Raw genomic sequence first — 17319 nt, 5'->3', positions numbered from 1 at the left:
TGAGCAGGGGGTGTCCCCGCGTGGGGAGGGGGTGTGAGCAGGGGGTGTCCCCGCGTGGGGAGCGGTGTCCCCGCGGGGGCCGGCGGGGCGGCGGCGGCGCTGGCGGCGGCGGGCGCGGTGCCGGCGCCCTGTCTCTTTAATGAACGGCTCTGCCGCCCGGCTGCGCGGAGTAAATTTCCTCCTGTCATCGGGTCGCGGAGGAGGAGTTTGTTAATGTTCAGTTTGCTCGGCGGATCGATGCTCGCTGGCATCGCCTCGCCCTGCCTGTGTGTGCGTGTGCGCGCGTGTGTGTGCGGTGCGCGCGTGTGTGTGTGTGTGTGTGTGTGTGCGTGTGCGCGCGTGTGCGCGCGTGTGTGTGCGGATCCCACATTTCCTCCCATCCCGAGCCGCCCTGTCCGCTCCCATATCACTCACTGCCTGGCATCTGACAGCACGGAACCTGCGGCGCTCCGCGCACACACACGCACGCACACACACACACACACACACACACACACACACACCGCGCACACCCGGGCGCCGCTCCGCCATACGGCTCTGCGAGGAGGAGGAGGAGGACAGGACAGGGAAGGGAGGAAGCAGCCAGCCCCACAGTCTCTCCAGAGCTGCCTTTTTAATATATACAGATCTATTTTGTTATTTATTTATTACCGTTCTCTGGCACTGTGGGCGCCTTTCATTTGCTTCTGAGCTTGGATGTTTGAATCAAAGCAAAGCAAGTGTTGCAACAGTTAAAAAAAAAAAAAAAAAGCCAACCAAAAAAAAAAAAAAAAAAAAAAGGCGAGAGAGAGAAAGAAAGAAACCTAGATCTCTAAAATAAAATAAAAACCAAACAGGTTCCTATCAGTGAAGTGGAAAGGAGGGGGGCAGGGGAGGCTTGAGGGGGGTGCTGGGGAAGCAGCTGAGAGGCAGAGGAACACGGCTCAGGAGCGTCTCAGGGCTCTCGGATCTGGGGACAGAAGTGAGATTGGAGAAAGTAGAGCGATGCCAAGGAGGAAACAGCAAGCACCCAAACGGGCTGCAGGTAAGGAGAAGCCATCCACTTACACAGCCTCTGTCTCTCCGCTCCTTCCACTCCTACCCCCCATCTTTATTATTATTTAGGGTCACCCTTGCTTTTCCGGGCTGGATCTTTATTTATTTATCCCCCCTCCCCCTCCCTTTCCCTCCGTAAGTCTGTGCAGCCAGTTTCATTCCTTATTGCCAAGATTTTGCTCTGCCACGGGCTGTCCCCTCGCCCTCCGCCGCTGCCCCCGGCTCGCAGCCGCCGCCGCCGCTCCCCGCTGCCGCTGCCCGGCCGAAACTTTTCCCCCCAACTTTCTTCCCCCGGCTCCCCTTCTCCCCCTGCCCCTTCCCCTGCCCGAACCGAAAGCAGTCAGGCTTCCCTTCGCTTTTCGCTGTAGGATAGATTTTTTTTTTTTTTCCCCCTCCTTTCTGGTTTTCCCCGCTCCCGCTGGCTTTCGCTTTGGATCCGTGCGTTTCGCGAAGTGGGTCGGGGTGTTTAATCTTTTATTTCGCCGTATTTCTGGTGGCAGTTCTGGCCGGGTGTGTGTGTGAGAGAGCGCTCTGTGTGCCTGAAATAGTACAGGGACTCTCTCTGCTGATGAACCCGGTGGGGAAGTTCAGCCTTTGATCATCAGTGGTGAAAATTACAACAGGAAATAAAATGAAACGTTCTGACTGTTAGAAGACAATCCACATTTTCAAATCAAATCCTTCTTTTGTTTCGTAGCCGAGTTTATATATGTGCACATGCCAAGTGGTTTTGCAATTTATTTTTTTTTTTTTTTTTTAACAGAAGAAAATAGTTTGCAACTTTGGAAGTGTTTTGTTTGTCATTGTAGGGTGTTCTTTTTCTTTTGGGGGCCAAGAAAAAGAAACAGACGAGTGGGTCTGTATAGTAGATCTTTTCAAAGAGTTTTCTTTCAGGCTCCTTAATTGCTTTTTATTTTTTTTTTAATAGTGTGGTGGGGTTTTGTTTCTGGGAAGCGCAATATGGAAGTTCATTTTTCTTCTGCCAGACCCACCCACTGAAAAATCAGCTTTCCAGTTGATTGCCAGCTTTGATTTGACATTTGATTGATCACCTGTCATCTTGCTGCCTTTGATCTATTCATTCTTGATATATATCAATAAATCACTCACCATGGTAACCCAAGTGCCAATGACGTAAGGCTTGCCCTCTAGATTCTCTTAGCCAGACATGCACAATTATTATCTTGTTTGGCTTTTAATGTAGGCGGGTTTTTTTCCCCTTCTTTTTTCCCTTTGTGTCCTTCCTTGGATTAGTTCTTTAAAGAAAACTCATATTTGACGTCTTTACTTCAAATTTTTTCCCTCGCCCTTGTGAATATTTCCTGGGTGTAGCACAGCAAATGTGGGACAAAACAGATGGGCAAGTTTAGTGGCACACTTGGATAAACTTTGTGAAGTAGTGCTTGGGATGCACGCAGGGGGAAATGTCACCCCTGAGAAACTGGGACACGCAGAACTTTTATCAACTCACAGCTCTGGCTGCATTTCCTTGGGTGCAGGACAATGGGCTGCAGGCAGAAGCTTTTGGAACGTGCCCAGTGAATGTACCTGTGCAGGCTGGGATTCCTGGCAGGCAAAGATCCCAAATTTATGGCAATAGCCACAAATAACAGTTCCGCTAGAAACACACATATTTATTTAAATATATCTATATAAATATATATATATATATATGTATGTATATATGTATTAGGGAGGCCTCTGCTGTCAGAGTCGCTATTATTATTTTCTTCACCAAGAGGTTTGATCTGAATAAGGCATTCACATTTTCAACTTGCAGGATAAATAAATAGCTGCTTTTTCATGGATGCTGTTCGGCACAGTGACAGTGCTAGAACTGCTCCTTTTTTCTCTCTGTCAGGAACACGAGGCTTCATTTTATTTGGGTTTCAAAGTAGAATTTTCACTTGGAATGCGTGTAGTATCTTTTCGTGGCAGGGGCACGGTGTTCTTTTTTAGAAACGTAGGATACAGTAAGTAAATTTTTTCGAGCAAAGCCCGTGCTGTTGTTTCCCGGGATTTCCCTGCTGAGATACAGTAAGAGATGTTTTTATCCAGGATCCTACAGCATTTTTAAGATCTTAATGACAAGGGAGAAACTCGTATGACCACAATTAGATCTCTCCTTTCTCATTCTCATTATAAAACGTGCATTGCTCTTCAGTGGTGCATTTCTTTGATTAGATTTCTCCTCAGATCAATGTTGTTTCAGGTGAGCAAAATCCTGCAAATGCAGTCCAGTTTCAGCCAGCAGAACTATTTGAAGTAGGTTTATACATTTGCAATAGTTCTCCTGCTTTGAAGTTGTATTTGTCTGTTTGTGGGGGGTAGGGGGGAGTTTCAAAGAGCAGACGTGCCTGTTGTATATAGTTCTTAAAACTGACTTTCATTTTCAGGGATAATACTGAGGTTCTGTTTTGTATGGTGAAAAATACCTCAAAGTGACAGGAGACAGACTGTGCAATAAGAAATGCATCTCTCATCAAGGCTGATAGCAAAGCTCCTTAGTCCTTTTATTTAAAGGAGTTAATATATGATATATTACTTAATTTTCACTTTTATTTATTTTTAGTTGTACAAGTTCAAAGGTATCAGTTGCACTGCATTTTGTCTTGATGGCAGCAGAGATATTGAAGAGAAGTTTGCAACTTTTAGTTTCTTCAGATAGTTCACCTCCAAGGGAAGAAAAATGATAAGCCTTATGATTCTGGACATGCCTGCTTTTGTCATTGCTTAAAATTAAATACTATGCACAACTGTAAATAATTACTGCCATGCACTGACTTTGAAAGCAGGTTTTGAGTTTGATTAATGAATAATGTAAAGGTTAGAGAGAACCAGCGAGTGAATCAGAAGTGAGGTCCTGCTGTTAGATGAAAATCTATCTAGAGAAATATACATGGCAATTTTGTCCTTTTCTATTATTAATTTTAAGCCTTGTATTCCTAAGAAATATATTCCAGAGCACTGTAATGAAACAAGGGAGTGTAATTGGATAAATGGGGCACTATTTATGTGTGATGATGGGGATTTCTGCTCTCCGATTACACTTTTAGAGCCACTTTATTTCACATCAACACCGCAACGATGTCAAACGCATTTTGATCTTTGCAGGGCCGAATCTTTTCTGAATCATCCTTGCTTTTTGAGAGCATCATTTCCAAGTCGATAGTTGTTGAGGCAGAGAGTTGCAGCTCTTTCCAGCAGAGCCTGCTTTAGGATGGGACCTGTGTCTGCAATAAACATCCCGTTCGTGTTGGGGCTGTCACCCCAAGGGATCACACAGGACGGGGCCTGATTCTGCCCCGCTCAGGTGCAAATCAAACATCCCTTCCCTCGAAGCACCACTGAGTTCTGACTGCTCCTGGGAGCAAGAGGAGGCTCAGGCCCACAAAGTCCTTCATCCTTCAGCAAAATGCAGCCACGTCTGGGGCAAAAGTCTCGTAACGATTCCATAACAAATGGTAATATATTAACAGGAGGGTGGAAAAAGGGTGGAAGCAAAGCAGAATTGCTATTCAGATTTTATTCCTAGGGGTATGGAATAGCTTTCAAACACAATTTCACTGGATTAAACTCTCCTTTCCCCTGCAGCTTCTTTAAATGTGCATATTTTATTTTGTGATCATGAATTGGTAGTTTGCTTCTTTAAAGCCCGCAAAGAGGAATCTGGACTTAACGCCCTTTGCGGGTGAAATTTTATATTTCTTCTTTTCTTTCTCTCTCAGCCCCTACAGACTAGCTAACAACCAAAGCTGGGGAGGAGCACAGCAGAAGCAGGTCTCAGGCACATTTATTCTGTTTATTGGAGCTGTAGAATAACACGGGTTTGTTTTTGGAAGAGTCCTCATAGAGCAGCAAGCAGAAGATGGTGAGCAGGGAGTTCTTTAAAGCTGCAGCTTGCACCTTAGTAGGAAAGGTTATTTAAACCAGAATTGTATTTAGAATGTGAAATTCTGCTTGTGCAGAGAGCAGAGTAAATAACCAGCAAGGCTTGCTCCCTGGATTTCTGTGGCAAAAGGCAGCGAGGTATCTCTGTAAATGTAACCAGGAGCACTGTGGCTGTTCCAGGATTGTTTGTATCCTTTATAACAGGGGCAATGGCAGCACATTCCAAGGAAGCAGTGCTGAATGAAACTGTAGAAATGGCAGCACTGTTTTGTTTCAACATCCTCCAGAAAAGCAACTGCACATCAAAACCACCTAAACAGTTCATGCCTCAGAACCCTTCACTTACAGTGCACATCACGATGCTGACAGATGACAAAAAGGCCAAGGTGTTCACAAACAAGAGGAGCCTTTAAATCCTGGTTAATTAAATATATTCAAAAATAGGTACTTTTGCAACTAAAGAGGCACCAAAATTAGTCTCCATCTGTGTTAAATTCTGCAGTCGGCTCCTAAGCCCAAAGCTGCTCGGAAATTTTATTTCCCGTGTCAGAACTCAGGCCTGAACGGGACAATTTGAAATCGCATTCATTTTAGTGCCTATTTCCCCATTTCAATTTTCCTCTCATTTATCCAAGCCCAGTATCTCCCCACTATCTGAAGAGTGGGGCACACCCAGAGTTCAGCCCCTGTGACTGGGAAACAGAAGCCATTTCCATCAGCAAATGACACAATTTTAGAGCACTTTTGAAAGCGTGTCCATTGTCAGAAATTCTAGTGCGTAACTGCTCTCCCTCTTCCGTGCTCTCTGAGAAGCCCATTTTCTCCAAACCGGCAGGATTTTGGAAATTTCCTCCCAGAGCTTTCTCCTCCTGGTTTTCGCTCTCATTATCAGCACCCACCTGAAGGAGCTGTTTCCCCTAGCAGAGGTCCCTCGGTAGCACAGGGCCAGGTTGAGCTTTTCTGCCGTCATTTCCCTTCCCATCCCGATGAGGACATCACTCCCAGAGAGCAACTCCAGACTCGCAGGGAAAAAAAAAAAGCTGTCAGTTGCTGTGGCTGCAATTCCCAACTTAGCAGCAGCAGAGGGAATGGAACTGTACTCTATCAATTACAGTTGGAACCAGAGGCTAAACACTTATTGTGTTAAGCTATTGTGCAGATCTTAAGAGCTCAAATGTAAAAAAAATATCATGTCAGCCGGTGGAGGGGAGAATAAGGCCTGGTTCTTCCACTGGATGACGTATTATTAGCAAAGGCAAAGTAAAATTATTCAAATTCTGTTTAATGCTTCTCGGGTTGAGATGTGTGTGTGACATTCTGCCTTAAAAAGGTGGGATCCTACAGACTTTGCTGCTAGAATGAGCCTTTGTTTTTCCCTCTTCTCTGCAAAATGAAAATATTTGTGAAGTTTTACCTCCAAAGCATGCTCACGCAAGCAGAGAGACATTTTCATTTGTCTCCCAATCTGATACAGGAGCCAAGTGGAACCACATTACACTCTGAGCTGAAATCTTCCATTTCATTCATGCAAGAGCAGGGATTTTTCATTACCTATTTAATTACAATCATTTACATGAGAGTGGGCCCAGTTCAGCAGCTCATACTCAGCACTTTGCTTCAGTGGGTGACTGGCCTGTGGAAGGACTGTCTGTGTAAGACTGGGCTGTTCAGCTGCAAAATTCAATGTATATGTTCCCAGAGAAGCATTCTGCCTCTGAAGAGGGACCAGATTCTTCCATTAAGCTTTAAATCCAGGGACAGTTCTGCTTGGAACTTCTGTTCCTAACGCCTGCAAGCTATTCTTTCCTGAAGGCTGGATGACTGAGATATTCTGCTTGCTCGGCCAAATTCCCTCCCCAGTCACATTTCCATGCTCTGTGTTAATTACTGAGCACTGGTTCTGGGTACCAGAGGTGAGATGAGCTTTTGAAAAAGCCTTTTTTTAAGGCATGTGGTGGCAGCTCTCGAGAAAATGCCTGAGAATGGGTTGCAAATCCAAAGCCTGAAAGTTCCATGTGCTTTCAGGGGCTAAAAGCAGTTATTTCTCATTAAGGTGGCTTCTCACTTGAGGCTGTTGGCACAGAGTAATTTTTACCCTGTTATAATAACGGCTTCTGCAACTCAGAAATACCTTGACAGCAAACCGTGTATTTTTTAAGGTTTCAAGGAGAAAAGCATCACAGAAGCACAGTGTTTCCCATTAGATTTACACATCCCTCTTCAACTGTTGCTGGCTTTTCATCCATTACCTTCTGAGCTTTCTCAGGCAAAAAAAAAAAAAAAAAAAGAAGTGGAAAAACTGGTCTTCTGATGTAATTGTTGCATTAAGTGTTTCATTTAGAAAAATGAACAGAATCTTTGTTTCCCTAAAAGAAATGTTTTCCCCCTTTGCCCTAGGAAAAAGAAAGGCGCAACAATAGCTTCAAAATGACAAGATCTGATTGTGAAAAATACAGAGTTTCTAACGTGCAGCCCCTGATGGTCCCAAGTATTGGTAAAATTCCACAGTTAAATAGAACAAACAGTCCTAAATGTCTGCGAGACGGATCCTTTTCAGGCATGCACACATCCATACCTGCAAGGAGGGGAGAAAAGTGCCTGTCTGGGAGAGGGATGCAGCTGGAGAGCTCGGTTGTTCAGAGCAGTTTTTGATTATTGCACCAATCTTTGCCCAAGTGTTGGAACTGTGCTGTTAGGAGTAGTGTCCCCTGAAAGTCCTTTGTTAGGGTTTATTTTCTTCAAAGCTCCAGCTCCTGGAGTCTGATGATGATTATGCAAGTGTCCAATATGCATTTTAAAAGGAAATTTATTTCAAACTGCTCGCTCTGGAGAGGAACTCGAAAATAAGCAGGCTGGAAGTTCTTATGCAGAAGAAAAAATGCCTTGATTTTCAAAGCGACTGTTTTTAACTTCCCATCATTTTCAGTCAGTCTCGTGATTTTTGAGGTTGTGCTTTGTGCTTTTTGTATAAACAAGGTTGGCAGTATTTCTTTTGCCTGATTCTGGTGATGAACTGGTGTGTGTGTCTGGGTGTGTAATTATAGACATACACACACATAATATCAGTAAACAAAATACTGAACGTAATGATGGAGTGGAGCTGTGTGAATTGGAGCTCTGGCTTTGTATTGCCATAAACAGAGCAGTTCTGAGAGCTCAGACCATCGGTTCTTGAGGAGTGACTTTCCATTGAAGTTTCCTGGAGATTGCTTTTAGTGGCAATTAAATGTAGAAAGTTAATAGGCAGCAACTGCTCTTTATAGGATAAACACTACCAGGAATGCACAGCCTACCTTTTTTCCCAGATATAATCAGGCTGAACTTTATTGAAAAAAAATTTACAACTAGCAACATTAATGCTGTATTTTTATTGTATTAATGCAAATGAGATGCTGACTTCGTTCTTTCATCTCCATGGCTTGTATCTATTAGAGCTGTATCTTATTCCTTTCTGTGTCTTTTCTCCCTGTGTTCTGTAAACTGCTTTCCTCTAATGATACTGAGGCTCATTAAAGTTACTCCCAATGCTAAAGAGACTCTGGGAAACATCCTGAGCTCTGGCTGGCTGTGGGAAAGCACAGCTACCGAGTACATGGGGAAAACTAATCCAGATCAAGCCTTGCATTCCCGTTTTGGGAAACCTTTAAAATTGATGGGTCAAGCAGGAAGAAAAAGCTCACAGGAAGGACTGTGTGCTGCAAAGAACAGGTCATTTTCAACTCACAGCCCTACCTGACAAAGATAAAAAGCAATAAAGTTTTAAGGAGCTCGCTGGCTCTTCCTGCATCTCTCTCAAAAGTCTCATTTAATTGAAAAGCCTGTTGTGCTTGTTTTTATGCATGTAAAACAGAAAAGGGGCAATTTTGCACAGGGCTTGATATTCCAGCACAATATAATTGGAACTCTTCCTGCCTGCTTTTTAAGTCTCTCTGTTCATATAAAATTAAGACCCACTTATCTTAAATTGTAGTAAATCTCATCCAATATTGCTTTCATAACTTAAAAAAAGCTGTTACATATTCCCAAAGCAACTCTGCTGAAGTGATATTGGGTCTGTTTATGTGGAATCGGTGCAGAATTTCTATTGAAAAAAGGAGCAGCTTACAGTTCTTGTTTTTAATGAAAATAATTAAATTCTCTAGAATACCTTGGTAGCTCCATTATTTTTTTTTTCCTAGTGAAACTCTGCTTAGAGGAGATTGGAATGAAAATCTGCACATTGGTGCAGTTTGGTGTGTGCAGACAACAACCTTATTTCTATCACTCACCCTGCACTTGGACAGAAGTAATTTCTATTTTTCATAGGGAGATTTTACTCTGAATTTTCCATGTATAAATTTTTTGTGTGTGTGAATTGCACGGCGAATCACCAGCACGATTTATAAGGTCTGCAATTTTCTTTGTACATATAGGAAGAACTCATTTGCTTCCCGCAGGGTGAGTGGACTTCACAGGAAAGCGCTGGGTCTTTTATGATTTTATGTTTTGTATCGAAGAAACATAACCTTGTGCCAGCTGCTATATTGGTCTACCAAAATTATTTTTTTATGTGTTTTTCAGCCGTGTCATGACATACATAAGCACAGTACAAGTAGCATTAAATTAACACGTGAAAGGAGAAAGAAGCAAAGTGGTTATATTGATCATTTGTAGCATTAAATGCTAAAAAAATTAAAAGCTTTCCAGTGCTTTTGATTAGCTGCGTGGATCCTGCTCGTATTTGTGTCCTTTGTTAGGCAGTGGAGCAATATTTCTTCACACTTAGCACCTTTCTTCCATGGATTTCTTGCTGATACTCCTCAGAATAACCCCAGAGATGTGGGATATTTTCCCTTGGTTGTACAGAAAGGCGAATTGAACCCAGGAGGTTTTACCCGATTTGCTCAAGGTCAAACAGCGTTTGCTCCCAATTCCCTGCTCGAGGTACTAGATCACATTTCTATCATCAGAGCATTTCCAGGAGGGAAGTCTGGGCTGGAAGCTCAAGGCATCCCCTGTGCTGGGGGAGAGGAGGGAACAGGCCAGCTGGGACCCTGGGGAAGGTGGAAATGCAGTTTCATCCCTCCCATGCAATTCCCTGTGGTGGTGGAAGAGGCACTTTGCTCATGGCCAGGAGCTCCCAAAAATGGGAGGGCTCATGGTTTGAGAAAGCAGAGCTCTGCTAATTCTACCAAGCCAAGGGCGCTTGACTAAGCAAGAGTTTTAGACAGAATAATCAAGTTTTTTACGTTCTGGTTTTTGGTCAGTGGTAAGTTTCAGGACCAGAGAATTTGGTTCCTGTTACTTTTCTTCCCATAAACTGTTCTGCATTTCTTTGGCAGAGCTGGATGTGACTGTCTATAAAGCATTGCCCTGAGAAGTATGTAAAACCTGGTGTCATTGCAGCTGAACAGGCCATACACATTTTCCTCCACCCTGACTGCCAGAGGTGGTTGGAATTCTCTGGCGATAGAGCTTGAGGCTCAGCTTGCAGTCCTAGGGGGTCTAAATCCTTACATGGGCAGCTAAAGAGAGACCTGAGTTTTCAAAAGCCTTTAGCACCAAATTCCCATGGACCTCCCTCAGTCCCCTCTCTTGTGTAAACTGGAACTGGGCCTCCATCAAGGGCACTTTTATGTTGTTTGCCTCGACTGGGGATGTATGTATTGCCTATAGAAGAAATATGGTGCAGGTAATAGCCTCTGGATTCATTAAGGGTTGTTTATGTTTATTTTCACACCATATTACCTCTCAGCAATGGCTGTTTGAGCCATTATATTGACAGGAACTCCAAATAAATCTTAGGTAATATAGGGCTGATCTGCCTTACCTGGGAGACCACCTGCTACCCTCTCGAGCAGAGGTGCTGAATCACCAGGTAGGGCTTTCTTCTCCAGAGCTGGGGACTCGGGAGGCTCTCCCATGGCTCCTTTTCATGTGGAAATTAATACTTGCCTCTATTTCTGAATAGTAGGTTATTAGAGTTCGTATGCAAATTCCCAGGATGGGAATTTGTCTCTCGCTGATAATTGATATAATAATATATATTTTTAGTGGTCCAGAGTCCTTGAGCTCGGGCCTTGTATATGTAATTTATGTTTATTTCTTACTGTTATTAACTGTAATTTAGTTGTTGGCGCCTTTCATTGCCTTAGATTGAAGGGAGTGTCTCTCCCCATTGCCCCTCCATAAACAATGCCCTCTCAGGGTTCCTTCTCCTGTATCCTTGCCCAGACATTTCCTAGCCTGTCAAATACTGTCATTTTATTCCTTACAGATCATTCACAGTACGTCTCCTGTTGCACACACAAATAAGGAACAAATGCAATCAGGATGCATCATCGTTTAGCATAACAAATAAAAGCCGATCTGTGCAGATTTGCCTTAAAGTGTCTCTTAATATGTATTGTCAAAATGTCTGAAGATGTCTCTAACTCCTAAGAGTTTAATTGTTTGTGACAATTAAGCTAATATTCTGAGCAGGAAAAAAAAATATTAAGGGATTAAATATTTTCTCTTGTCACAAGCTAACAAAACATCACCTGGCAGAGCAAACTTTTTAAATTTTGGGTTTCAAGCAGACCTTAGAAAGGAAAAAAAAAAACACCAGAACAAAATTACAGGGCCTGGATTTGGTATGGAATTTGAGGAGACTGTATTTTTAAAACTATACCAAAATTTAAAGGCACATCATTGAAGTATATATCAGTAATGAGCGGCTGAATACTTGATGATTAAAAAGAGTTCCTATCAATTTTTAAGTCAGTGCTGAAATTTATGGCTGAGGGCTGCTCTGACTGAGCCAGGGACTCAGACCTGGGATTTTCAGCCTCACCTGCTTATTGTTTTACTCGTGCATGAGAAAAAAAAAAAAAAACAGCTCGAATATGACAGCACAAGTCATCAGCCTTTTCTGTGGCTGGAATTACAGATGTGCTTTTTTGGTTTTGTTTGATGAGCTCTTTCTCCATCTGGGTTTTCCATACTGGAGAGACAAGGTGCAGTGGATGGGGCAGGACAAGTAGCCAAGACTGGTGCCCAGGGCTCAGCATCTTCACTTGCCTGGCAGGCCTTGAATGTGGCAAAAGTTGAGATGTGTGGTAATAAAAAGGGGGATAAAATAGGGAAAATCTTGAAAAGAACAGAAAACCACCATGGTCTTTGAGAGCAGTGTTGTGTGGATGTGGGAGCACTGGATAGCCCAGGGCACGGCAGCAATAACTTCTGTATTATGGGCTCAAGAGTTCTTATAGTCCAGATTGTTTGGGGTTTCCTCTTGAGAAGTTTGATTTCTATTGGTTCTAATGTTTCCAGTTCTGAGCTGCTCAAAGCAACCATTTCCATTATTAAAATCTGTGTTTTCTTTCTTAAAACGTTCTTCCTGTAATTTAGGGTAGGATGTTATTTGGCAAAAAATTAGAAGACGTTCATCAGGGTTTATTTCAAAGCTGTGGGACCACTGAGCTTTCTGGCAGTGACGTGAACATTTTTCAGAGATATCTTCTGCTTTCCCTGAGAAAATCCACCCAAATTTGTCTGACTTATAAAGCCTAAAAGCTGCTGTTGCCAAAGAATTTTTAGAAGGTGACACAGCATTCTCCAACGTGCCATCCCCACCACACATGCTCTGTTCTTGGTTTCTCTTTTTCAATTACATTCCCTTAAAAAACGGTCGAGCTGGGGATAAGTAGGACAGTGGCTGCAGGGGCAGCCATGGGTCCGAGCAGAAGGAGAATGAAGAAAAGGTTTTGTTTGTGTTTAGCTGGAGCCCAGGCCTGGAGGGAGGAAGCAGAGAGATTTAAGGGGCAGAACATGGACAAGCAGGGGTAGAGAGCCTTAAATCATCAAATATCCACAGAGAACAGGGCTAAACTCGTGTGCATGGCGTTATTGCCTGCTCAGTGTAGAGCACCACAGTGGCCGTGAGCTCGTGCCGGGAGCACGTCCGGCAGCTCCTGCGCGGGTCAGGCCTGGATGGGAAGCGGTGTGGCTCCACATGTTGGACTCCCAGCTGGCTTTCCCAGTGCCTGCACTCATCCACGCCTCACAGACACAGAGGATGTGTGCGGGAATTGCATCCAGCCCAGCTGAGGAACAAGCCCTGCCGGGCCGCGCCGGGCTGGCAGCACCAGGCCCGAGGGGCCGCTGTGGCCTGGTGGGCCCGGCGCGCGTGAGGCGGGACCTTCTTCTGTGGGGAAAAACTCAAAAAATCCCCTTAAAATCGGCCAGAGCTGTGCCCCCCATGTCAGCTGAATGGCAGAGGTGAGATCCCATCCACAGGCACGGTGCAGGCAGCTCAGGAAAAGCGCAAAACCCAAAGGAAAGGAGGAAAATCCCGATTCGTGGTGCGGGAACCAGGAGAGGATGATGCCAGGCAGGCGCAGGGCTGCCCTTGGATGGCAGAGCCAACAGGAGAGCAGAAGAGCTCAGGCAGCACATGGACAGGCTGGTGACCCCATAGAGAATGTGTGGCAATGGTATATTTGATATATTTGGTGTGTTTGGGAGGTGTCGGGGGGTGGGACAGGGGGGTTGGTCCGTGGCGGCGCCAGGCCTGGCATGGCCGGGGTGGGTCAGGCTGAACAGAGCGTGGGCACTCTGGGCAGTGAAGCAGCTGTGGTACAAAAGCAGCTCGGAGACAACACAAAGAGTCCTGCCAGGAGTTTCAACCACAGATATCTGTTCAGGTAAAAGGTTTCTTAGTCTGAGAGCTCCTCTCTTGCCCCAACGTGCCCATGGTGGAGGGCTGGTCTCTGGGTCACTGTGTGGGTACCTGCCCTGGGCCCCTGGGGCTCTCACCTTGGTTTTACTCAGAGACAGGGGTTTATTTTATTTTCTTTTATTTTACTTCATTTTGTTTGCTGCCCCGTGGGAGTTTTTTCCTATAAACCTGGTCTTTCTATCTGAAAGTCAGCAACAAAACTCGAATCAGGCTCAGCAGAGCAGGTTGCCTTCAGGTTATTGTACTGGTTTGTGTCACCTCCAGCATTTTTGTATTAAATAACTAAAATCCTGAGAATGTTAATCTAGAAAACAGTCATCTCTGCATTACTCTTCTGCTGTTTTGGTGAACTTACTAAAGATTTTACAAACTTTGATTTGGGTTAAACAAATGTAAATCATGTGGAGAAAGAGTTGCAGGAAGGCAAGAGGAATGTTATGATGCCGTCAACATCTGGGTTTCTATTTGTTTGGATTAGGGACATTTTACCTTAATCATTCCCAAACATGTCTGCTAAAATCCCTTCTTTCATTTTTTATCACCTATGAGGTACAGCCAGGCAGAGTTTCAATTTGTGTGTGTGTTAGGGTAAAAGTGCTGAAATTTGTTGTTGCTGTGAGTATACGAACAGTCTCATTTTTATATTAGTCCTCCCTCTTTATAATTGTTTGGAAACATTTTGATTCAGTTAAAATACATTATTTCCAAGACACAAAGTATGAGCAGGGGAACAAGGGAGCGATTACGAGTTTCTCCAAGGAAATAAGCATCTCTTAGCCATCATCCTGCAACTGGGAAAGTTCTAATACATGACATCTCTTTAATGTAACCTAATAATATTTTTTTTAAACAGTGATGTAATGGGGAGAGTGACCTGGACTTTGTAAAAGTTCCTCTACTTACTTCAGATTCCCAAGGGCAATGTAACATTCTAGACAGTGTTTTATATGCCCTGATTAAAATGTAACATATTTTTGCATTTCCTGTGCAGTGACCTGTTAGTGCTCATAGACAGAACACTTACAGAACAGTTACAAGGAGACATTTCCAAATGTGCCTAATATGGGCGAGTTTTTATAACATTCTTATTTCATTTGAAATTGCAGCTACAGCAGGAACCATTCAGACGGCGCATTGATTTAACTTTTTAATCCACTGTTTTGCTACGTCAAGTAAAATAAATGTTTGTTTTTAGCTCCCTTTTTTTGCATTGCTAAAACTCGTAACTACTTGCTTTAAGCTTGGGATTCTAAAGGGAGCTACATTATCTGAGATTTAAAGCTCGCTTTTTGTAGCTGCTTTCTCACAACTCCCCCAAGAAAAAAAAAATACAAAAGTACAACTTTAGCAAAAAGGGCTTTTATATCTCTATCAATTATAGAAACACCAGCTGCAGTAGATTACAAGTGTGTTTGGCTGATTGTGATGTTGTGTGGGGAAAGCTGTCACAAGGAGCTGGATGCTGCTCTCCCCGGCAGCTCCGGGATGTGGCTCAGCTCGGCTCCCCGGGCTCCCGGCGCTGCTGGGGCGGGCAGGAGCAGCAGCCTGCCCGGGCACTGCCAGGCTGCCCCAGCCAGCTCTGGATGGAGCACACGTCCTGGAGAAAGGATGGAATGCGGGCACAAGTGTGAACCGTGTGTCACTGCGTGCGTGTGCTGCTCTGGGAGCTGGGGCAGAGCCACACAGAGACAGAGCTGGGCCAGCAGCCTCTGGGGACAGCAGCTCCACTCTGTTCTTCTGTGTTTTTTACATCCAAGATATTTACTTTTGCTCTCTTGAAGAAGAAAGTGGGGGAAAAGGCTGCACAGAACAAAAATTGTTTGACCAGCCCATAAAGGTAAAGCAGCTGGAAGTCGTGGATAAAAGAATTACGATATCAAGACAGCAATGCAAGATGGGCAGTTTGGGATATTTGGTGCTGTTGAGCTCAGGAAAAAATGAATGTCTCAACGTGTGTGCAGGTCATTATCACTGCACTAAAACCTGGCTACAAGGGTAGCAGCCCAAGGGCTCTCAGTTGCTTGTGCCTTGGTTACTATGTCATTTATCTTACTGTGCTTTGGGTCACTCTGGGAGGACGTGGTTGGGCCCTGGTTTATTTTAACAAAGAGAATCAGACATAGGAAAGTTCCTTGTATACTTTACAGTGAAAATGCAATTTTCTGTTTTCATTTAATCCCAGGAATGTTGGCATTTTCCAGGCTGTCAAACAAATGAGTGCACTGGAGGACAGTTAGATGTGTCTGTCTAGTTCATCTATCTAATCTACCTCATTTCTAATGTGCCCATCACCACGGTGTCTAGGCAGAAAGTATCTGCCTTGCTTTTGCTTTTCATCTTTATTGGCTGTGGTAACCTAATTGAGTCCTAAGAGCTTTTGGATTCATCTGCAAAAATAATAACAAAAACATTATCAGAATAATGATTCATATTTGTACTCTTACTCAGAATTTCCCTTTCTCTTCTGAGTGTATTTGGTTAGTGGATTACTGTTGTTTTATCTAGAAGAGGTTATGCTTTAGAGGTGTATTAAATTGGAATTTTACTTGAGTCAGCAGTGAGTCAAAACTTCATTTGGCTACTAAAGTGAATTCACTCATGTCTTCTAACTTCCTTCTGCTTTTCTCTGCAGAAGTTGACTTCATTCACTCAGCCACACAGTTTAGCATCTGCATCTGTTCTCTGACCCCTTGTCATATAAACCATAGGTAAAGGTAATAAAAAGCAATAGAAATCGTGGCTTCAAAAATGTTATCTTCCTTTGGAAGCCCTGGTTTCTGTTACATGTAACTACTTCTCTCTGTGCCAATTAGCTAAAAAGGCATGGTAAGACTGAAGTGAGTGGTTTTCCAGGAGCAGAGGCCTTGCTGAGGAGAGATAAAGTGCTGCTGCTGATTTGCTGGGTGTGTGCACGTGGGTACCACCAGCTGCCTGTGCACGTGGGGAGAAGGTGCTGCAAGGGCCGCGGTGTGCCAGCCCTGCAGTCACCGTGTGTCACCCACGGTCACACTTCCTTTAGAAACATGGCTGCAGGGGCATCAGCATGACCTTCTGCTTTTAAACATGGGTCCCAAGGAGTGATCAGGCCACAGCAGTCGAGAAACTGGTGTTGGAGAGGCTGAATAACCAGCGTGGTGCTCACTGAGGGAAAGAGTTCACTGAAAACGCTGCAAACTCTCAGCTCTAATTGAATTTGATCTCAGCTGTACAGTTACATACAGCCCCTTTTCCACTCCTCTCCTACTTCTGTGGAAAGTGTCCTTATAAAGCTGCCCCTCAAAGATAATTTCATTGAGAGCCAGACGTTTCATACGTGACAGTGATTTCTAATCCCATCTGGACTGGCAGATCGCAGATTCCCAGCCTGTGGCCTCAGCCTGTAACACGAGTTCACACAAACACAGTAAAACCATTGCTCTGGCACTTCAGTTTGTCCTGGAGTGATTGAGTAAGAGATGGATTGCTCTTTGTAAGATTTAATTTCATCTTCCGGGTATTTGCAGTGGACGAAAGTATGGACATGATTACATTTCACAGGTTTTTTTTTTTTTTTTCTTTCTGTGATTTAGAACAAAAATTATTAGCAGAGCTGGCTCAGCAAGGAATTTCTGATGTAATCTATACCAGTTACAGGCAAGGGGTGTGGTAATAGGGAAAGAAAAAGGAGGACTAAGTGTTTATCCCAGTTGACT

The 17319-nt window shown here is 43.9% G+C and overlaps 1 protein-coding gene across 6 annotated transcripts in view; it reads left to right on the top strand.

Moving 5' to 3' along the window:
- Positions 1 to 898: 898 nt before the first annotated feature.
- Positions 899 to 17319, top strand: part of TSHZ2 (teashirt zinc finger homeobox 2) — a 233353-nt gene continuing 216932 nt past the window's right edge. For 5 of the 6 annotated variants that reach the window (XM_053958274.1, XM_053958275.1, XM_053958279.1 and 2 more), the window contains exon 1: positions 899 to 1024. In XM_053958274.1, the coding sequence (XP_053814249.1) occupies positions 985 to 1024 (40 nt within the window). In that variant the 5' untranslated portion in view covers positions 899 to 984. Of the gene's footprint in view, positions 1025 to 13173; positions 13383 to 17319 lie in introns of those variants that run through there. The other variant, XM_053958278.1, reaches the window with a different exon arrangement.

The sequence above is a fragment of the Vidua chalybeata genome, chromosome 17 (genome assembly GCF_026979565.1).
Source record: "Vidua chalybeata isolate OUT-0048 chromosome 17, bVidCha1 merged haplotype, whole genome shotgun sequence".
Classification (NCBI taxonomy): Eukaryota; Metazoa; Chordata; class Aves; order Passeriformes; family Viduidae; genus Vidua; species Vidua chalybeata.
This window is presented reverse-complemented; position numbering and strand designations above follow the sequence as displayed.